General features: G+C 41.9%; 1 protein-coding gene across 1 annotated transcript; it reads left to right on the top strand.

Annotated features, from left to right (window-relative positions):
- Nucleotides 1-1,662: 1,662 nt before the first annotated feature.
- On the top strand, nucleotides 1,663-11,269 carry LOC112257141 (synapse differentiation-inducing gene protein 1-like). The gene is made up of 4 exons (XM_024430705.2): nucleotides 1,663-2,240; nucleotides 4,123-4,618; nucleotides 9,398-9,535; nucleotides 10,382-11,269. The coding sequence occupies exons 2-4, from the start codon at nucleotides 4,187-4,189 to the stop codon at nucleotides 10,541-10,543; spliced, it is 732 nt and encodes a 243-aa protein (XP_024286473.1). The 5' UTR covers nucleotides 1,663-2,240; nucleotides 4,123-4,186; the 3' UTR covers nucleotides 10,544-11,269.
- Nucleotides 11,270-23,656: the final 12,387 nt, after the last annotated feature.

Here is a 23,656-nt window from a genome sequence, read left to right as displayed (position 1 = left end):
AACAAAGCATCCTTCACTCATGCTGCCAAACATACCCTCGTAAAACTGACTATCCTACCGATCCTTGACTTTGACGTAGTCATTTATAAAATAACCTCCAACACTCTACTCAGAAAATTGGATGCAGTCTATCACAGTGCCATCTGTTTTGTCACCAAAGCCTCATATACTACCCACCACATCGACCTGTATGCTCTCGTTGGCTGGCCCTCGCTTCATATTCGTCGCCTAACCCACTGGCCCCAGGTCATCTATAAGTCTTTGCCAGGTAAAGCTCCACCTTATCTCAGCTCACTGGTCACGATAGCAGCACCCACCCATAACACGCGTTGCAGCAGGTATATTTCACTGGTCATCCCCAAAGCCTATTCCTCCTTTGGTCGCATTTCCTTCCAATTCTCTGCTGCCAATGACTGGAACGAATTGCAAAAATCACTAAAGCTGGAGACTCATATCTCCCTCACTAACTTTAAGCATCAGCTGTCAGAGCAGCTCACAGATCACTGCACCTGTACATAGCCCATCTGTAAATAGCCCATCCAACTACCTCATCCCCATATTGTTATTTAATTTTGCTCCTTTGCACCCCGGTATCTCCACTTGCACATTCATCTTCTGCATATCTATCACTCCAGTGTTTAATTACTAAATTGTAATTACTTCGCCACTACGGCCTATTTATTGCCTTACCTCCCTAATCTTACCTCATTTGTACACACTGTATATATATATTTTTCCTATTGTGTTATTGACTGTACGTTTGTTTATTCCATGTGTAACTCTGTGTTGTTGTTTGTGTCGCACTGCTTTGCTTTATCTCGGCCAGGTCGCAGTTGTAAATGAGAACTTGTTCTCAACTGGCCAACCTGGTTAAATGAAGGAGAAATTAAAAATTAAAAAATGAAGGTCTAAAAGAAACCCGTCAATATGTTGATAGCTCCACCTTGGCTTCTGTGTGGGGCCAATTATTACATGTCTGTGTCTAGTAACTTGAATGTTGTGTGATGACATTCAGAATTGTATTTACTGGCACTAAACAACTGTTGGTGCTGATGTGGTTGGATTTATCTATTTGCATCCTATAAATGGTTAAGTCATTGCCTAATAGATTCTCCTGGTGACATGTCAAAAGTATCAAAGCTTAATTCCAGTGTGTGGAATTTGTCACGGTCACTATTTTGCTGTGCTTGCATTAAAATCGCATCTATATTAATGTTATGTAAACACTATTTACAATGATAAATTGAAGGCATGAAATCTTAAGCAGCTTAGGAGGGCATTAAGGTCAACCAAACTGGCAGACTTATAATAAATTCATGAGCTTCATCTGAAATATTAACCAAATGTAAATGCAAGGATATTAACAATGTTAATTCGTTTCTGATGTGATGCGGCACCTAAATAGTAGGGTTGATTTATTCTAAGTTTGATCATGTCCTCGAGCTCAGACTCAGACATAGACCATTTTGAATAGTAGCTCCTGAAAGTCACAGTAATAAAAACAGAGACAATTGAAAAGACTCCACAAATTCTATAATGAAAATGGTAAATAATAATGTCACGTCATTGTTAAGAACTAAAAAGGGTATAGGGACGTTATACACAGAAGTAAAATGAGTACCCATCCTACAAACGTCATGCTCACCAGACCAGGGATAGGAACATGGAAGGCTGTGTCAGTCTGTAGGACATCAAGATCTATCTTCTTCAAGAGGAGTGTATGTCCATACGATGACGCTGGACCCCGACGGCATAGTCATCCGCACCTCGCCGTGTAACATAGATGAGCGGTGGTGATTCTACCATCAAGCACGCTCTGTAGACTAGGCTACAACCGACTTTGTGTCGCAAAGTGGATGGAAGACATATCTTCGATGTACTTTATATGAGCTATAGCTATTACTGATAGTCATTTAGAGAGTGATTGAGGAAGTGAACCCAAGCGGTGAGTGTGCGTAAAATATACACCTTCTCTCCAGACTGGGTTCAATACGCAGCGGTCTGTCTTCTCAGCTAGCGGCACACAGCATAGAGCGGGCCGTCAGTTCATGTTTCAACAGAGAGCGAAAGTGACCTGCAAATTGGTCCTCGTTTTGTTTTATCAATTTTTCAAATTTTATGATGTGAACTTATATGAGGTACAGGGGTATGATTGTGAGCCCAATTCGCTTTCCATCGACTCTTGGACAACTGTAAAGGGAATGCTATTGAGGCAGTCTGTGGCAGGATCTTATACAAAGGTAAGATCGATGGACTCAATTGATTACCTTGAATTGTTTTGATTTGCATTGCATACTGTCATGTATTTTCACTTTGTATGTCATTGATTGTTCATCTAAGTTTCCCTATAATTCATGATTTGTAAATGTAATATCTTGAGATTCTGATTAAACATTAAGTGTAAATGCCACTAGATATAAATAATGAATGTAAAATGTATAGAGACAGACTGCCATTGATTAATATGTGGAATAGGAATGTGACATTTCCCGAATTGGCCATTCAATTAGCCATAGTTTTATTCCAAAATGGACTAAGCACTGTAAAATATTGTTAGAAGTGATTTATCATTTCAGATAGTTGTCACCTCTCAAAAATGTATTATATCATATTAATCAGAGAGAGAGCAAGAGAGAGACAGAGACAGAGAGAGAACAGCTCATGAGCCCTCCTCATACACACACCAAACTGTGCTCTCTAGCCACAGACTCATACAAACATAAGTGCATGTCACTGTCTGTCTGATAAATTATTAGTGGAGATGAAATGTGCTTTTTGTTGTGTAATGTACTGTGAAATGGAATTTCCTCTATTCTGAAAAGCAGCAAAGATGCATCCTCAAAGGCATATGAGAATCACTTTGTAATTCCATTTAAATATCCTCTGGAGATACTTATATAAAGGGAATGCAAATCTTAATTGATACTTTGCTTTGATGTGTAGAGGAGAAGGCACTTGTCTGCTGTGGGAATCTTCCCAAATGGACATGATTTTTCATAGAGTTGAAGGTCCACGCTGAATTAACAAGTATTGCTACAGCCCTTAGATAAGCTTCTTACTGTACATATTCTGTGATATTGCTCCTGGGTGAATCCCCAAAAACATATTCCTAGAAGGAAGGATAAACTATTACTCAGAATTCCGTTCCACTAGGCCTTCTTCCACACATAAACCTCTACATGACAACTAATCTGACATAGCCACCTTAATGCCATCATTCTATAGTAGACCTATAGAATGCTATGACTATGCTATAGGAATGCAGGATATAGGCAACTCACTGGGTTTTTCCATTGCATGCCATGCGAGACAGAAAATATCCCATCACGTACCAGGATTAAGCTGATAGGTTCTCCTTTCATCAGAACCTCAGTGAGTAGGCTTGGGTGGAAAGATTAAGAAGGTCTTTTCATAAACTTCCTCTGGGACTGACCTAGTCCACTTCCATTGGCTACGAGTTTTATTTATGCTAATTTCCCTGTCTGATAGTGATAGAGGGAATTGTGGTGAGTTCTGCCAGCTCTTCAGAGCATGTGAATCATACTGCTTAAAACCACAAACTAGCTCACAGGAAAACATGTTACCCTGGTGACACGCTCCCCTGATGGTGTTATTGTCATTATTGAAATAGCCTCTTGAGAATACACTTACCGTAGCATGAAAATACCTTTGCTATTTGCTTTTGGTGCTTTGTTTTGCTTGATTTCATAGAGCTAAAGTGACTACAGTCAACATCACTGGAGCTTATTCATGACCTATGAGAGGCTTTCCCCCTCTTCTAGAGCAAGGTACTCCAACGATGCAGTGATGAGGGTAGCTCAGCACTCTGATCAGTATGCATTGCAAAATCCTTAAACATTTGTCTTCATCTTACTTGGTTGGAGGGAGCTTGGAAAATGATGAATGACTTTTTACCACCGTTTTTATATGAATTTAGGGGGCATGAAATGTGCAACAGTGACAGATGGTGATTTGGTGGTTTAGGTGTGGGTGAATGCCATTAGTTTAATACCGTGTGAAGAATATAGCAGATTCTATTGTCATTGCATTGGCAAGAATAATATCATTACATATCATACCTCATCCCACTTTTCGTAACTCTACCTGTCTTTTCCCTTCCAGCTCGTTATCAGTGTTTGCGGTCTATCCACTCTGATCTCCCTGAAGTCCCTCTCTGTCTCCCACCATGGAGAGTCTGAGTGAGCTGCAGAACCCTCTTCTAGATAAGACCAGCAGTAGACACGTGGTCCACAACGACTACCAGGCGTACCAGAGTGACTACCCCAACCACCAGTACCAGGAGAACATCATTGGTTACTTTGTCACAGGCAGCAACGGCAAGACTCAGGCCCAGCAGTTCCTGGATGCTACCTCTCTGCACTTAGCAGTGGAGGCCTTCTATAGGCCCAACTTTATCCTGTATAAGGACAATGTCAGCCTCCAGAGCAAGGACTCTAAGAGTGAGAGCTCCGAGACCACGTTCACAGAGAACAAGGACAGTGTGTTGGGAGTGGAGGGAGCCCCCATAGAGGACCCTCAGGACAAACTAATGGGAGAGAAGGATGTGACGATCCAAACTGTGTCCTATGAGGTGGAGGAGGAAGGACACGAGTATGAGGTGAGAGATCACACAGAGGGCAACTATAAATGACCAACTACAACTTTGGATTTGGGATGTGTTGATGCTCATACAGGCTAAACAATGAGCATTGTTCAAATCAAAAGGTTATTTTTTATTAGTAGAGAGCAGTTGGACATAAATTAATAGGATGATTAAAATAAAAAGGTTACATGTACCTCAAATTGTGTGGATTGTAATAGTGAGTTGCAGAAATCAATCACAGAATAATGGGTCACGGCACTCAATGCTTTTCATGATAACTATTTCATTTCCAACAAATCTCCCTACCTCTTTCTAATAGGCTGCTAAAGCAGCCAGCATGATTCATGTCTATTTATTCCACCTAACTGTCTGTTCACTAAATGACCAATTTGGTGTATTTTATAGCAATCTTACAAATCAAATACAGGGGTAATTGTACTGTTTTTCTCTTCCATAATTGTTGGCAAATCTCTCTGTTCATCTTTGATCATATCACTCCAGTCCTTTTGTTATGTTAGGACAAAACTGTGACTAAGCACTCCAAACTAAAACGGTGACAGTGGGAGAGCAACTTCTTTTGAAAAGTGGAACAATCTCATTTCATGCAGCGAGGGTTGTAAAATACCCATTGTCGTGAGTTGGCAGAGTGGGGAGTGCATAGATCCTAACTGGACTTACGATCAGTCCAGCTCCTGTCACTAGGAGCTCAGCAGATGGATAGATTCACAGCAGAGACGGCCATTAATGCCACAGCTAATGCAGTGCTTTGAGAGTATTAGAGACTGGGCTGAAGCATGGCCTGACACAAAATGGCCAGCAGATCAATTATTCCAGGTAGATTCAAATAACAAATTAATCTGATTAACACCCAGGAGATGAAAGTTGGCCTTCCAGTTGGAACTTGAGAGCTGGTTCTCTTGGTTAACCCTCTGTCTAGCATTTGTGTGCGTGTGTGTGTGTGAGTGCGCGTGTGTGTGTCGGTAGATCATTTCATCCTTGGATGTAGTTCCAAGAATTGGAGATGAAGTGAGTGTGCCAGCCAGGTGTGTGTTGATGTGATACAGCTCTCTACAGCTGGAGATCAAAGCTCTGTAGAAGGCTTTTAAAGTGAACATGCTCTCAACACACTTAGACAAGAGGGAAAACGCTGGATGATAATTCTTACACGTCAAAGTCAGTATCTGCTGTTAGTTCTTCTATACATGTTGTTGTGTTTATCATAAGTTATGGAATTTCTCTTGGACAGATCTACAAGAAAACGAGCAGCTGTAGTTCAGGTGTTTGTGTTTTTCCTCACTGACTTTTTGGACAAATCACGATTTCGCAGGTGTTAACACGTATGGACCCGACACTTAATCGCTCAGCTGACCAATTACTTGAGACATTAGTTCTGTGTTAACCAAGATAAAAGATTATGTTGAAAACCCTGCATCTGTATGCTGACAACATGGTTCTCAGTAGGCATATGATGGCATTAACTGTTCCACACAATAACACATGACTGGACACCCAGTGTCCTCGTGGACACCCAGTGTCCTCGATGACACCCATCTAAATTCTTTACTCAGTAATTATTTTTGTTTTGGTGAGCTCTGTGCAATGTTTAATATCCATATTTGTAGATGAAAAGCAAGTTTTCCCAAAATGCCAACAGTTTAGTCCCTCTGCCATCCTGGGAATCAGGATACTGCTGGTGTGTAAGGGGTAAAACAAGACTCAGGCCTGGGTGTGGGTGAATATGCCATTCCCTAGTGACTGGGGCCATGGCTGTCTGTGTGACCTGTGGGTGCGCCCAGTGTCCCCTGCCGTCATTAACGAGCCCTCTGGGAGTGCAGTCTGAGGATAATTAACAGACCAGTGCAGTGGAGGAGTCTCATCAATTACACTGGCCTCAAAATGCCTGCCGCTACTGGCTGACTGGTTAACTCTCAGATTGGCTTTAGTGTAATGCACCACTGTCTGTCCATATTCCCATACCAAGTCTAGCAATCTATCCACAGCGACATGGGCATTCATTAGAAATGTGGTTGGATGTAGAGAATCTCACCTGGTGCTACAGGTCTCCACTAGGAATTATTTCACAAGTCCATTGTGGGCCAAAATCTCTTGGCCATTGGTCATGCATGTGGGTCTCCGTGTGCAACTTCATACAAAATTGACATAGCTTCTGTAGCTATATAATCGTATGGATGTAAAGTATTCTGTAATACATTTCAGATCCTCTGTCACTTTGTTCTCTCTACAAGCACAGTACTTGTGGTATTTAATGCACAATGCAAGGGCACATCAATATGTTTATCACTCTCTCTAACATGTTTGCCAATGGGTGAGAAGGTGATATGAGGGTTTTGTCGCTATGTCCACTTTGTCTACATGCTGTATTATAATTGGCTGGAGAGCTTTGACAGACACTCCCTCTGCCCGCCTCTCCGTCTCTCCTCTCGTCCTCTTTAAATTGGCTCATTTATTTTCGGCCCTGAACATCCATTTCCATTTCCTCTCTTCCCTCAGTCGCCCTGGTTTGTTTGATCCCTGCGAGTAACAAGACTAACAAATGAATCCTGTCCTGATGGAGGGCCATTCATTTAATCAAACAGCAGCTCCCTCTCTGGGAGAACTGCAAAGGTGAGGCTTTCTCTTCTTAAAGGTCATCCCAGAGATGTGGCTCCTTGTGTTTGGCTCTCAACTTTTGTCCCCATACCAGAGTGCCCACAGCAGCATCAGACTTTTCCATTCATTAGTCCCTCAGCTACCCAGGGGCCTCTGAGGAGGATCAAGGCACAGCATGAGTAGAGACCACACAAGCCCTCAGAACATTCACAGCCTCTCAAGCAAACAGATGAGAGTTGATGGCACCTTAATTGTGGAGGAGCAGAAGGGGCAGAACAACAGATTTGTACCTTGTCAGCTCAGGGATTTGAACTTGCAAGCTTTCAGTTACTAGTCCAATGCTCTAGGCTACCCTGCCGCCCCAGGCTTGTGGTAATGGTTGGAGCAGAATAGTATCAAATACATGGTTTCGATGCCATTCCATTTGCTCCATTCCAGACATTATATATATCTGTATTTTATTTATTTAACTAGGCAAATGAGTTAATAACAAATTCTTATTTATAATGACAGCCTACTGGGGAACAGTAGGTTGTTCAGGGGCAGGACGACAGATTTGTACCTTGTCAGCTCAGGGATTCGATCCAGCAACATTTCAGTTACTGGCCCAATGCTCTAACCATTAGGCTACCTGCCGCCCCATGATGAGCCATCCTCCCCTCAGCAGCTTCCTGTGGTGGAGGTGCACATGAAGGGTGGGGGAGGGGTCTTTCTCGTGCTGTAGAGGCAATTTAGCACATAAATTACACTGTCTTCTTCCCGTTTCCGCTGTCACCTGGTGATGATGAAACAGTCCGTTAATCCAGCGGTATCTGTCAGGTCGCTTATGGGTGTTGACACAAATACAAATCCTCTCTGCCTGGCTGAGCCCATCATGTCCTACATGTAAGCAGAACAGGGGCAGATATGCCTGGGGGTGTTTGTCATCAACTATCACACTGTTCACAGTATGTCACAGTGTGTCACATTATGTCTGCAGTGCAGAGTGACTTGCCTGACAAGTTCAGGTCCATGGAACAATGTTGTAGAATCTGACCCTATAATCTTGCAGATTTTTGTGTTAGAAACAGCTTTGAGGTACACATTTTGATTTAAAAATGCATTAAAATGTGTAAGTAGATAATCTAGCATGAGTAGCTCATCGACAATTAACTATTGGTGGGAGGATGGGGAGGGCCCTGGCGATGGTGAGGTCCCTAGTGGAGCCAGGAAAATAACCTCTCCCTCAACGTCAACAAAATGAAGGACCTGATCATGGACTTCATGAAACAGCAGAGGGAGCACACCCCTATCCACATCGACGGTCCACCCACACAGACAGTGTGGTGAGAAGGCACAACAGTGCCTCTTCAACCTCAGGAGGCTAAAGAAATTTGTCTTGGCACCTAAAACCCTCACACACTTTTACAGATGCACAATTGAGAGCATCCTGTCGGGCTGTATGACTGCCCAGTACAGCAACTGCACCGCCCACAACCGCAGGGCTCTCCGGAGGGTGGTGCAGTCTGCCCAACGCATCACCAAAAGCACACTGCCTGCCCTCCTGGACACCTACAGCACCTGATGTCACAGGAAAGCAAAAAGTTAATCAAGGACATCAACCATATGAGCCATGGCCTGTTCATTCCACTATCATCCAGAAGGCCAGTGTGTCAGTGTGGGTACATCAAAGCTGGGACCAAGAGACTGAAAAACAGCTTCTATCTCAAGGCCATCAGACTGTTAAATAACCATCATTAGCCGGCTACCACCCCGTTACTCAACCCTGCACCTAGAGGCTGCTGTCGTATGTACATAGACATGGAATCACTGGTCACTTTAATAATGGAACACTAGTCACTATAATAATGTGTACATACTGCTTTACTCATCTCATATGTATATACAGTATTCTATTATACTGTATTTTAGTCAGTGCTCATCCTAATATGTATATATTTCTTAATTCCATTCATTTACTTTTAGATTTGTGTGTATTGTTGTGAATTGTTAGATACTATTTCACTGTTGGAGCTAGGAACACAAGCATTACGCTACACCCGCAATAACATCTGCTAAATATATGTATGTGACCAATCAAATTTGATTTGATTTGCCGTCACCATAATGTAGTTGTTCAGACGTACACCAACCGTGACTATCCCAACTGACTGGCTCTTTCCTGTGCCCTTCCCTCCCTCCCAGAGTGACAGCTCCAGTGACAGTGAGAGTGAGGACAACTTCATCATGCTACCCCCCAGGGACCACCTGGGCCTGGCCATCTTCTCCATGCTCTGCTGCTTTTGGCCCCTAGGGATCGCAGCCTTCTACTTTTCCCAGAGGGTGAGTCCAGGACCAGTACACTTTTACACCTACTACCCTGTTATTAATGCTAATTACCCCCAGAACACTCTGCAAGTTCAGTAGGCACAAGTGCTCTCTCACAAGTATAACGCAGCTCATTTTCTACATCCATCGGCCCATACAAATTATTACAGACCATTTACTGTGTAAACAGTATAGGTACCCGCCCCTATTTACTCTTGTGATCACAAGCAACCATACAGCAGAGAGCAAAGGAAACTGAGTACAGCTCAAACTAAAGGATGATTGTGCCACCACATATACAGTATATTTTATTTTCAATTATGGTCACATTTAGTCAATTAAATACCTCAACAATAAACTTTATTTTATGTTAGCAATACATTTCCCAAGGGAGTATCTAGCTGATACTATTTACATGTATTTTTCAGTAGATAATGAATAGACAGGATAGCTGCTGCCCCCAGGACTGTCTCGCCATTATTGTGATTATACTGAACCCCAGGTCTATCTATAAATAGCAGCACTTTAGTGAGCAGAGGTTCTGAATGCAGCAGGTCCCCTCCCTGCCACCTAATCCAACTACAATTTATGTCAGTGGTTCGCAACAACTAATTGCAAAGACAATTACATTGTAAAATGACCCAAATAAATGTGTCAAAAGGACAAATGGGTTATGTGAGGGTCCTTTCGGAGGGATGCAAAAACATCCAAACAGCACATTAGTCACTTTCAAAACGGTAGTGACATAATTGCCATAGCAACTAATGTCTTGTTTTCTCGCTCTACAGTAAATGTACACCTACTCACATTTTTCTCAGTCATATTTAATCATGACTCATTTGTCTATCTTCTGTCTCTCAGACTAGCAAGGCCATTGCTAAGGGAGACTTCTCCAGGGCAAGCAGTAGCTCCAGAAGAGCCCTGTTCCTTGCTGTTCTCTCCATCACCATCGGGGCAGGGATGTACGTGGGGGTGGTGGTGGCCCTCGTAGCCTACCTGTCCACGTCTGGAGGACATGTATAGCAGCAGAACCACGGCCACAGGGGAGTGCTTAGGAAGCTGTCCCTTCTATGGCAACCCTGAAGCACCATCCCCTATAGATGTGGCTCTGTCTGGATGTGTGGGTTGAGGAGCAGCAGAGAAAGGAACAGAGTCAGTGTTTTGAAATGTTTACCCTGACCAAACAATGTAAACCACAGACGTATCCATCTGGATTACACCCTTGTGTCTATTTCCCAGCCTCTTCTCTCTAGGTTTATCAGCCTAATAATGATGTTCGAGGTTCACAAAGTAATGAGGAAAACATCAATGGAAAGAGGAAAATGCTATTTACCCCCAATGACTGTTCTGCTCCTAGTAAAATTAGTGATGATACTAATTCCAGAGCTAACCTCCTCCACTGATCTTCATCATTATCATGGAGGCCCCCATCCATCATTTTTGCGGTTCTCTGTAAACACTTCATGTGCAAATGATGTTTTTGTTCTTATTGATTTCCATGCCACAGGGAGTCATAATGAGCCAGTCATTGTGTCTGAAATGCTACATCAAGAAGGCTTACTTTACTGATTATTCATCAAACTGCTCGCCAGTCCAGGTTCTGGGAAATTAATCTGCCATCATCAGTCAATTGACTCTCAACACAGAAACCTATCGGAGAATGTAGATAAAACTGGTGAGCAGTGATCAAGAGGAAAATGTGTTTATTGTGCACTGTATATCCTGTCAGAATAAATACATTTGGCATGAATAATTTTCCTGTTGCCTGTCTTTCTCACTTATTCATTGTTTCCTTGAGGAGTGTGGAGAGGGGCATTTCTGACCGTATAATAGAGGGATGTCAGAATGCATTGTTGGCCACTGTGAGTTATATTGACAATTTGCTCGCCTCCTGGCTTCTCCCCTCACTGGCACTGCTTCTCTGTTCTCTGGGTTTGGCATCACTCATGGTCTCGCCTTGAGGTGACTTTAACTGCCAGCAAGCTGAAAGCTCAGGAACAAAACATACATTTTGGAGTCAGGATGGCAGAACGAAACGAGTGCAGTCTTTTATTCACCTCGAGACTGTAGAGCCATCAAGCCCATCTCTCGCTCTCTCCCTCCCTCCCCCTTCTTTGTCTGGCATCTCATCAGCACCACTCAAAGCCAGCAGAATGACTCAAATACACAGGGAGACGTTTGTCGTGACTTGACTTTTATCATTAATCTGAAGACTGTTATTTATCTAATTACTAACTATGTTTAATTGTTACCCGATTAAATGAATCATGTAACAATTAACTCATTAGGATCTGGGGCACCACGAGAGCGGTTCTTTAAAGAGTTACCATTTCCTGAATGAAACTCTAAAGTTCTTTACCTATTACATCTATTAATCATAATCTTGTATCATATCATCATTCTGAACAGTCGTAACGTCCTGCATCTGCAAAAAACTCAGCCTTTCTTATGATTCAGTACTACACAAATTGGTTTAATAATTGATTTACTAGATAATTAAATGGTAACACAAGATAAACATACAGACTTAATACATTAGAAACAGATCCCTAGCGGACCGACAACAATATGGCTGTTTGTTACAAAAGACATGTAGAGGGCGAAAGAGAGATCGGGACAGAGACAGTTAGCATTGTTACATTTAAAAACTACTCTCAATTACACTACTCCTATACTTGGAGTAAGAAATATGGATGTATTTATGTAAAAATGCCTTGGTTTGCCGCGGTTTATGCCTTTTCATGGTGAGCTTGTTAGGCTCTTGATTTACAACAGGGTGTGAGGTGTGTAATGAGAGGGGGTCTGGTTGAGGTTATGTTGCAAAGCTGATCATACCTATTTGAATCCTCACAGGACAGTCATGTCACGTTCTTAACTCTAACACCAATGTCCTTTGAGTTCCCTCTGTGTTTTTGAATAACAACATGAACCATAGGGAATTATATCATCTTTGAACTCAAGGATGAATAGAAATGACGTGTGCATACAGTATACCTTTTACTCAAGGTTGGAAGTAGATACAGATCTGGTATATGGTTAAGGCGAGGGAAGGTTGCCGGTATTACAGTGAACTCATCTATTCCCTTTTCAGCTCCCCTCCCTTTTCAGTATTTTAGGCCTCTAATGGATGGAATGGTCCAGTGGGGAGGATGGGGGCGAAAGAGCTCATCAATGAAAGCTGTATAGGGTAGTGAAGTGTGTGAGAATGAGTGAGTGCAGCATGTGTTCCCTGTGTCTGTTCAATAGGGAGGAAAGTTCACCCACGCTCTCAGCATCCGCAGCTGAGCTCAGACCACCCGAAGCAAACTGGAGTCATATTAGTCATCCACCACCCTGGGAATAAAACTTTGTAAATTACTGCAGGATCTATCTGAACTGTGGGAAATCATTTATGTATTTTGTCAATTCCTTTGTTTTGAGGAGAATAAATATGTAGAATATAACTAATATTTCTTAAAAAATCATAGATTTGTCTGTATTTGTATTCACTTTGTTTTGCATATTTAGTCTAAAACATGTCAAGCCAAGGCATTGTGAAGTTGTTTGATTCAGACAGAATCCTATCACTGCTGCTTAACTGTTTGATTTGCATGAAAAAAAGTGTGTAACATCCAAATACCTTTCATTTCCCTCTAGAAAATGACAGGGAGGAAATTGAATGGGGCATATCCACATATGACTGAGGGAAGAAAAACAGAGTGATAAATGGAAGAGAACAAAATGGATAAGCAACTGTATAGGAGTGGAATGACAAAAGGTCATTAGAAAGCCACTATGTACATTAATAGTTGACCGTTCATACATCCGGGACCCATTTTCACTGTGTATCATGACTGTGATTGAATACCTGTCATAATTGCCTGCATGCGGACAACATTGGCCTGCAAATGCCATCCTCTGTTGCTAGCATGTTCCTGATATCAGTTACTCTCACATTAGTTAGCTGTGTTCATGAATTTCACAATGTATTTACATGATTGACCATGTATTATTCTTCACAGTGCTAAAAGCCTTAAAATATCACCTGCAGTGAAGTTAATTGGTTTTGAGTTCAAAGAAGAGTAATTTTTTTCATCTAAATGATATAATTACCATGTATAGCTCTGAATTCTGCAGTTTTGACCTTCGCAATGTTGGCTGAAAGAGTCAATGTTCTCAAGTCTGTTTTATCAGCTATTACGGAAGCATAGTTCATTCTGTGGAATTCTTTCTTCAGACACACTTTTTTATTGCCTGAGGCATATTACATTACCAAGGATGGTTTCAGCAACATTGGGAAAACCTAATGAGCCGCATCATTAACAAACAGTAGCAGCTAACTCTTCATCTCTGTGGCAACAGTATAACGACAGATATCTTGTGAAAACATCCTCCTAAAAAAGGGGTGAGTTGTGAAACACTGTCTTATTAGTGTGATAACTGCAAACTTCACAATAAGCTATTCTGTGAAAATGTAGTTGTATAGATTACAGACACTGTAATGCTGTTTGATGTTTATCCAGAGATGATTATTTTATGCTAGCGTGTCATTTAATGTATATTTAATTATTACATTAATGTTACACAGTGATACGTTCAAGGTCCATTGCAGTGGTGACCCGTCATTCAGGGCAGAGCCCCACCTGTTTTGAGCCCCACATTTTTAGCAAAAACAAATTTATAAAAAAATATATATAAACTACCGTTCAAAAGTTTGGGGTCACAAAACAGAGCAAACTGTCTCTAACCAGAATAGAAAGAGGAGTGGGAGGCCCGGTGCACAACTGAGCAAGAGGACAAGTACATTAGTGTGTCTAGTTTGAGAAACAGATGCCTCACAAGTCATTAACTGTACCCGCAAAACACCAGTATCAATGTCAACAGTGAGGAGGCGACTCCGGGATGCTGGCCTTCTAGGCAGAGTTCCTCTGTCCAGTGTCTGTATTCTTCTACCCATCTTAATCTTTTATTGGCCAGTCTGAGATATGGCTTTTTCTTTGCAACTCTGCCTAGAAGGCCAGAATCCCGGAGTCGCCTCTTCAATGTTGACGTTGAGACTGGTGTTTTGTGGGTACTGTTTAATGAAGCTTCCAGTTGAGGACTTGTGAGGCATCTGCTCCTCAAACTAGACACTCTAATGTACTTGTCCTCTTGCTCAGTTGTGCACCAGGGCCTCCCACTCCTCTTTCTATTCTGGTTAGAGACAGTTTGCGCTGTTCTGTGAAGGGAGTAGTACACAGCATTGTTCGAGATCTTCAGTTTCTTGGCAATTTCTCACATGAAATAGCCTTCATTTCTCAGAACAAGAATAGACTGACGAGTTTCAGAAGAAAGTTCTTTGTTTCTGTTATTTTGAGCCTGTAATCGAACCCACAAATGCTGAAGCTCCAGATATTCAACTAGTCTAATGAAGGCCAGTTTTTTTGCTTCTTTAAATCAGCACAACAGTTTTCACCTGTTTCACCTGATCAATTAGCCTTTTAAAATGATAAACTTGGATTAGCTAACACAATGTGCCATTGGAGCACAGGAGTGATGGTTGCTGATAATGGGCCTCTGTACGCCTATATAGATATTCCATAAAAAATCATCAGTGTCCACCTACAATAGTCATTTACAACAATAACAATGTCTACACTGTATTTTTGATCAATTTGATGTTATTTTAATGGACAACAAATGTGCTTTTCTTTAAAAAAGCAAGGAAATGTCTAAGTGACCCCAAACTTTTGAACAGTAGTGTATATATTTTTGGGGGGGCCTTGCCTGTTTTGCATGTTATTTTGACATTAATACGTGTCACATATCAGTTTGGGGGGCGCTAGTTTGTAAACAATGTCAACAACGGGGGGCGCTAGAGTGTGCTATGGAGTAGACGTGCTTTGCTAGAGCTCCGCTCCATTTTGAAACAAATTAGTATTTATCTTAACCTCTCACGACCTATAACTTCAAACAAATATGACAAAGGGAAAAGGCACCAGAAAAGGGAGCGCTAAACAAGATAATTTGAATGAGATAGACAACGAACCAATTTCAACGTCGCCAACCCACGAGGAGTTAGCTGAAGAGGTTAGCTTCCAAGAGTTCCCCACAGAGCCTACGCAAAGTGACATACAGGCTGCCATAAACTCACTAAGCAAGAAGGTGGATACAAGGTTGGCTGATATCTCAAAGAGTATTGGGACTTTGGCCGAAACTGTGAAGGCAACTCAGAAAAGGGTGCATGAGGTTGAGCAGACGACAGTCGATCACGAGGCCAGGCTACAGGACATAGAGAAACAGTGTGCAACGTTCAAAAAGGACAACAAAACCCTGAAAGCCCGACTGGAAATGCTCTCGAGTCGCATTCAAGACGCCAGAACATCCGAACATGTGGCATCCAGGAGGACACTGAGAAATGGAAACCCACTGAATTTGTCTCGGAGCTGATACCGGCCCTGCTGGGGAGTGAACACTTCAAAACGGCCATCCTGATCGACGGCGCACACAGATCTCAGGCAACGAAGCCGGCCAAGGGCGGGCCACCAAGGCCATTCATTGTACGGCTGCACTATCCCCAGACCAGGGATTTCATCCTCAAGCTGGCTAGTCAAAAGTTCCCCCTTAACTTCAACGGAGCCAGGGTGTCTTTCTACCCAGATCTTACCTTGGAGGTTGTTAGAAATTAGATATGCAGACGGGCGAGTCGGTCAAGGATCGATTCAGACAAGGTGGTAAATTGTATGACAAGCGACAGTTTATTCAGAGTGAAGATATCTAGAACAGCGTAATTACGGCTCCTCCGCTGGTTCGTACGGAACTGCAGGCAAAGAGACCGTTACAATCAGTACACCACTTATATATAGAACAGAAAGTAGGTTGATTCTGGAAGATCGGATCTTTGGATTGGTTCAGCTGGGGTGTAGTCTGTAGTCTTCCGCCATTGGCTCAGTTGTCTGTCCGTCATCGTAGAATCCTCTTCGGGCACACAATGTTCAGCTACAAAGGAGATTATGTGTGTGTGCGCTGGTTTTGGCAATTAGTGTAATGCGGGTGCTATCCTGTAGGGGACCCCACAGGCTTTACTTTAAGTTGTATCCCTGTATTAGTAATAGGTTGGTCACCTGCATAAGAAATAGCATTTCTCTACAAGGTGAGGAACCAACGGAAAGAGTATTCACAGTTTTGATTTGATTTGAGGTACGCAACAAATGCAGGGCGGCCAACATCCGATATGGATTCCTCTTCCCAGCCCGGTTTAAGGTGACAGTCGAAGGATCAACACGTACGTTTGACAACCCAAAAGAGGCCGATCTGTTCTTGACAAGCAAGCTCCCTGGCTGAGGATACAGAACGGCTCTGTCAGCCGGCTAAATGACCAAATACAGGCCAGGAATTTGTTTGGATTTCCGGCCTGTGTCTTTTCGATTAGAAGATCAGAATTTGGGACTTATGATTGGTGAGATGTTGTGGCTAATATAGCATTGTTTGGCACATCATGTTTTAGCGCCACTCACCCCCTAACATGAGAGTTAAGTGTTATCTAATATTAGCGTATATGCGGAGCATCTATAGACGACGAGTTAGTTCAAGCTGTATGTCTAGACACCCTAAGGTTTGTGTGTTAGCCAAGGAGTGCTTCGTTTGGGGAAGTCACTCAGTAAAAGGACGGGATGGGGTCTGTGTTTTATGTTCACGTTTATTATTAGTACAGGTGGCATGACAAGCTCCCGCACGGCGGGACGTTTTTCTTCTGAGTTTTGTATGACAGCAACAATTTGCTCTAAAATAAGAAATGGCACAATAGTGACAGAGCACAGAGTAAACCAGTGGAATAAAGATAGTCAGCTGGAACTGTAATGGCTTAGGGCATGTGGTGAAACGAGCTAAGGTTTTTTCTCATCTTAAATCACTGGGTGCTGACATAGTGTTTCTTCAAGAAACTCATATTAAACGCTCCGCTCAGGCCAAGCTACGAGTCGGCTGGATCGGTCAGATATACCAGTCTAACTTTGATGCAAAAGCGAGAGGGGTAGCAATCCTGATAAGGAAAAACATTCAGTTTGTTTACTCATCCTCGATTTCAGATCATAATGGTCGGTATATTATTGTGGCTGGTACACTGAATTCGAAACCAGTAACCTTGGTCAATTTATATGGACCCAACTTCGATGATCCATTATTTTTTCAAAGGGTATTTAAGGACATACCAAATATCTCGGATACAAGTGTTATTGTTGGAGGGGACTTTAACTGTATGTTAGATCCTCTTTTAGATAATCAAGGTCACTTCAACAATCAAATGCCAGTGTCTGTCTAAATACATTGATGACAAACCTTAACATTGTCGATATTTGGAGACTGACGCACCCAACAGACAGGGATTACTATTTATTTTCAGTAGTTCATAAATCATATTCCAGAATTGACTATTTTTTGTTGGACTCCAAACTAATTTCAGCAGCTGAGTCGGTTACCTATCACCCTATTCTAATTACGGACCACTCTCCTGTGTCCATGGTGCTGAAACTCAACAATATGTCGACAGGTCGGCGACCGTGGCGCTTAGACGCATACCTGCTGAAAGATGAGGCTTTTTGTCAGTATTTGAAGGAGCAGATTGCCCTTTTCCTCAGAACTAACGACACGGGGGATGTTGATGACTCCACCCTTTGGGAATCTCTAAAGGCTGTGATTAGAGGTTACATTATTTCTTATACATCAGAGAGGAAGAAACACGCCAATATTAGGCTGAGAGAAATTGAAAGAGAGTTAGGGGAACAGGAGAACGTTTTTAGGACGAATTCCTCGTATACAGTCCTTGAAAAGATCAAAGTTATAATATGAATACAATACCATCCTTCGAAACGGGTGGGCTCTTTACTTGCTAGAACACAACAAAGTTATTTTGAACTGGGTGACAAACCACATAAATTATTAGCAAGACAGCTAAGGCATGTACAGGCATCTAGAGCTATTCACAAAATAAAAGACAAGATCTAAATTGGCCATCCCATTCAACAGTACAATGAATGTCATGGTTAGTATTGCTGTCTTTTTTATTTGATTTTTTATTGTAAAATAATAAACATATTATTAAAAAAATAAAAAACAATGTCAACAACAAAAAATGTATAAATCAGTTAATAAAGCTGCTTACACACATGGTCTCATGACACAAGGTGAGACCCAGATGCAGGCACAGGAGGCAGATGGTTTGATCAATTTGATTAGCATTACGCCGTATTCAATGTTTATTAATCCAAAGGGGTAGACAAGAGAATGGTCGTGGACAGGAAAAAGGTCAAAACCAGATCAGAGTCCAGGAGGTACAGAGTGGCAGACAGGCTCATGGTCAAGGCAGGCAGAAAGGTCAGGCAGGCGGGTACAGAGTCCAGAAACAGGCAAGGGTCAAAACCGGGAGGACTAGAAAAAGGAGAATAGCAAAAAGCAGGAGAATGGGAATAACGCTGGTTGCCTTGGAAAAACATACAAGACGAACTCATTGAAATCTGGAGGGGGTGGAGACAATCACAAGGACAGGTGAAACAGATTGACACTCTTTTTTTGTTTGCTTGAGTAAGGCAGCTCCAAAATGCAGGTTTTTCTACCTAGCTCAGTGCTTTCTGAGGTGGTGGGTCGATCCAGCAGGAAAAAGGAGCATTACGCAGCTCAGTGTTCTGTCACTCATGGGAACAGTACTTTGTCGCAAAGTTTAAGTGCTTAGTAAGGGTAGACATCCATTTCAGCCCTTTGGGTCCTGCCATAGAGTTATATTACAAGTGCCCTTCCAAGGAGGCTCAAGGTCATTGGCCACAAATAAAATTACGTCAAATCACACTACATGTAGAGTAGCTTTGATTGGACTGATCATGTCAACATCTTACTTTCAAAGTCTTAGCTAGCAGTCATCATCATGAATCAAGTCGACAATCTACTGGCAAATCCTTTTTAATCCTTGTCGTATGAAGAGAAATAATGAAGAGAAATTATAGATAAAACATATCGGTGCTCCATTGGACATAAAGATTACACAACAAGTTGGAAATGGCAAATTCAACAATGAGTCTTTTGGAAAGAATCCGTGGCTAACTGCAAGCATCGCAACACAACCACTAACATTAGCCTGCTACTCCAATGTCTAAATTCAAGTAATAATAAGGAATTCCCCTCGACCACGCCCACAAATTCGAGAAAACAAACAATCTTTCCCATTGACCCCCATTGAGCCAACTTCGCCGTCAATTCTGAGTTACACAGAAATACAGAAAAGGTGCTGTGTTGTTCAATGCACATGTAACCAGGCCAAAAATCCCAACCTAGAGTTTGCATTGTTCCCACATAAGGAAATAGAGCCCATGAGAAGAGCCCTGTGGCTTCAGGCTACACACTGAGTATACCAAACATTAGGAACACCTTCATAGTATTGAGTGGCACCCACCCATTTTGCCCTTTGACTCCAATGCTTCCCAGAGTTGTGTCAAGTTGGCTGGATGTTCTTTGGGTGGTGGCCCATACTTGATACACCCGGGAAACTGTTGAGTGTGAAAAACTCAGTAGCTTTGCAGTTCTTGACACAAATCGGAGTATGTGCACCTGGCACATACTCCCATACCCTGTTCAAAGGCACTTAAATATTTTGTCTTGCTCATTCACCATCTGAATGGCACACACACAATCCATGTCTCAATTGTCTCAAGGCTTAAAAATCCTTCTTTAACCTCCAATTCATCTACACCAGTGGTTCCCAAACTTTTATAGTCCCGTACCCCTTCAAACATTCAACCTCCAGCTGCGTACCCCCTCTAGCACCAGGGTCAGCTCACTCTCAAATGTTGTTTTTTGCCATCATTGTCAGCCTGCCACACACAAGCTATATGATACATTTATTAAACATAAGAATAAGTTTGTGGGAAGTGACAAAGAGCTCGTAGAGGACCAGGGCACAAATAATAATATAATAATAATCAATAATTTTGCTCTTTATTTAACAAATAAAACCATATTTGTTCATCAAAAATTATGAATAACTCACCACAGGTTAATGAGAAGAGTGTGCTTGAAAGGATCCACATAACTCTGCAATGTTGGGTTGTATTGGAGAGAGCCTCAGTCTTAAATAATTTTCCACACACAGTCTGTGCCTGTATTTAGTTTTCATGCTAGTGAGGGCCGAGAATCCACTCTCACATGGGTACGTGGTTGCAAAGGGCATCAGTGTCTTAACAGCGCGATTTGCCAAGGCAGGATACTCTGAGCGCAGCCCAATTCAGAAATCTGGCAGTGGCTTCTGATTAAATTCAATTTTCACAGAACTGCTTGTTGCAACTTCGATGAGGCTCTCTTGTTCAGATATCAGTAAGTGGACTGGAGGCAGGGCATGAAAGGGATAATGAATCCAGTTGTTTGTGTCATCCGTTTTGGGAAAGTACCTGCATAATTGTGCACCCAACTCACTCAGGTGCTTCGCTATATCACATTTGACATTGTCCATAAGTTTGAGTTAATTTGCACACAAAAAAATCATACAATGATGGAAAGACCTGGGTGTTGTCCTTGTTAAATGCAGACAGAGAAGAGCTCCAACTTCTTAATCATAGCCCCTATTTTGTCCCACACATTGAATATAGTTTCGGAGAGTCCCTGTAATCCTAGATTCAGATCATTCAGGCGATGAAAAAACATAACCCAGATCGGCCAGTCATGTGAGAAACTCGTCATCATGCAAGCGGTCAGACAAGTGAAAATTATGGTCAGTAAAGAAAACTTTAAACTCGTCTCTCAATTTTAAAAAATGTGTCAATACTTTGCTCCTTGATAACCAGCGCACTTCTGTATGTTGTAAAAGTGTTACATGGTCGCTGCCCATATCATTGCATAGTGCAGATAATACACAAGAGTTCAGGGGCCTTGCTTTAACAAAGTTAACCATTTTCTCTGTAGTGTCAAAAATGTCTTTCAAGCTGTCAGGCATTTCCCTTGGCAGCAAGAGCCTCTCGGTGGATGCTGCAGTGTACCCAAGTGGCGTAGGGAGCAACTGCTTGCATGCGCTTTACCACTCCACTATGTCTCCCTGTCTTGGTTTTTGCACCATCAGTACAGATACCAACACATCTTGACCACCAAAGTCCATCTGATGTCACAAAGCTGTCCAGTACTTTAAAAATATCCTCTCATGTTGTCCTGGTTTCCAGTGGTTTGCAGAAGAGGATGTCTTCCATAATTGACCCCCCATAAACATAACGGACATATACCAGGAGCTGTGCCAGGCCCGCCACGTCTGTTGACTCATCCAGCTGTAACGCATATAATTCACTGGCTTGTATGAGAATCAGTAATTGTTTCAAAACATCTCCTGCCATGTCACTGATGCGTCATGAAACAGTGATGTTTGATGAAGGCATAGTCTGTATAGTTTTTTTGGCCTTTTCCCCCAGTATTGTCCCAGCCATATCCGTAGCAGCAGGAAGAATGAAGTCCTCCACAATAGTATGGGGCTTGCCTGTCCTAGCCACTCTGTAGCTCACCATATAAAACACTTTTAGACTCTTCTTATTAATGGTATCTGTGGCTTTTATACACATCTTACTACTCGAAAGTTGTCTTTATTATCGCTCAAAAAACTCCCTTGGCTTATTTTTCAAATTGTCATGTTTTGTTTCTAAATATCTGCGCAAGAGTGAAGGTTTCATTGAGTTGTGAGATAGTACTTTTGCACATATAACACACTGTGGCTGAGGAAAGGCACTACTCCCAATATAAGTGAACCCCAAATCAATGTAGTTCTCATCATATTTGCGCCTCTTCAATGGTCCAATGTCCCTGTCTGTTATTCAGTGCTTTCCCGGATAAGGGGGCAGTAGCTCTTCGGCTGCATCAGACTCACAACTGTCAGTGTCCATGCTAGCTGGGCTAACAACAAATGTAGAATTACTGATGCTAGCATTGGATGTGTTTGTGGAAACAGAACAGCTTGTGTCGTCGACAGGTGCAGGTGTAGTACTGTTGGTAGTAGCAGTACTACCAGTAGAGCTGGTATGTGTCTCTATGACCGCGGGCCTTACTTTTTTAACCCTTTATACATTCTCGAGCAAACGGAATGAGCAGCAGCTACGTTTGGCTACATACGGACCTTTAGTGAAATTCCCGCTGAGAGAGTAATGGTAAATGTGATTGGATGTTAATTGTTTGACTAGGCTACCTGTATTTGACATTGTGTTGTTATTTTGCTGAACACTAGATTGTTTAATTTGTATTTTTGGCAGTGAAATGAGGCTACTCAGGTGAGAAAAAAACCTCACCCAAATGTATAGCCCCGTTGGAAAATATAAATGGACTGTTTGAAAATGTGAGAAAAAAGACATTTGTGAAATTATAATTTTATTTGGCATACCCCCGATGGCAGTGCAGGGGTACACCATACCCCAGTTTGGGAATACCTGATCTACACTGATTGAAGTGGATTTAACAAGTGACATCAATAAGGGATCATAGCTTTCACCTGGATTCACCTGGTCGGTCTATGTCATGGAAAGAGCACACTCAGTGACTATCAATTGTTTAGCTGGAATGGAATGTTCGTATCCTATTAATTTTAATGTGATATGGGGTTGTCTCGCGTAGCTATCTTAGGATAAATGCACTGACTGTAAATCGCTTTGGATTAAGGCATTCTGCAAAATGCCAAACATTTAAAATGTTAATATATTACATAAAGATCTCATATTGCTCTTTATCTCATATTGATAAATAAAATGTAAAACAAATTAATAATTTGTACCGTTCTTTATTAAACATGTAGTTATTTGTCACATTTGACTATGTAAAACTTAGCAGTACTACTTATATCTCTGAGAGTGAGGTGAATATATAGCCTTCTGCAACAAAACATGATTATTTGTGTCTCTGAAAAGAAACCATCAAGTGATAGATTTGAACCAAATACATAAACAACCCCATGTCATGATTAGATTGTGAAAAAACACACCAATCTCTTTCATAAGTTCTTTAAACTGTAAATGTTTATTTATGGGTGGATAGACAGCATATTGAAAATAGAAACTACTGCAGCCCTATTCTCTACACATCAATCTAATTATGACTTAAATCCAGCAACATGACACCCTTACCACCCCAATGCGTTTAGTTGTCAACCAACTATTTTCTACCAGCCAGACT

This window comes from Oncorhynchus tshawytscha, linkage group LG08, assembly GCF_018296145.1.
Source record: "Oncorhynchus tshawytscha isolate Ot180627B linkage group LG08, Otsh_v2.0, whole genome shotgun sequence".
Taxonomy (NCBI): domain Eukaryota; kingdom Metazoa; phylum Chordata; class Actinopteri; order Salmoniformes; family Salmonidae; genus Oncorhynchus; species Oncorhynchus tshawytscha.
The sequence above is the reverse complement of the archived record's forward strand: the minus strand, read 5'-3'. Positions and strand labels throughout refer to the sequence as shown.

What these genes read in the sequence shown, in the direction of transcription:
- LOC112257141 (XM_024430705.2), top strand. Translation starts at nt 4,187, where the DNA reads ATGGAGAGTCTGAGTGAGCTGCAGAACCCTCTTCTAGATAAGACCAGC. An exon ending in AGGAAGGACACGAGTATGAG is followed by an intron (nt 4,619 to 9,397) that starts GTGAGAGATCAC and finishes CCTCCCTCCCAG; the next exon opens with AGTGACAGCTCCAGTGACAG. An exon ending in CCTTCTACTTTTCCCAGAGG is followed by an intron (nt 9,536 to 10,381) that starts GTGAGTCCAGGA and finishes TCTGTCTCTCAG; the next exon opens with ACTAGCAAGGCCATTGCTAA.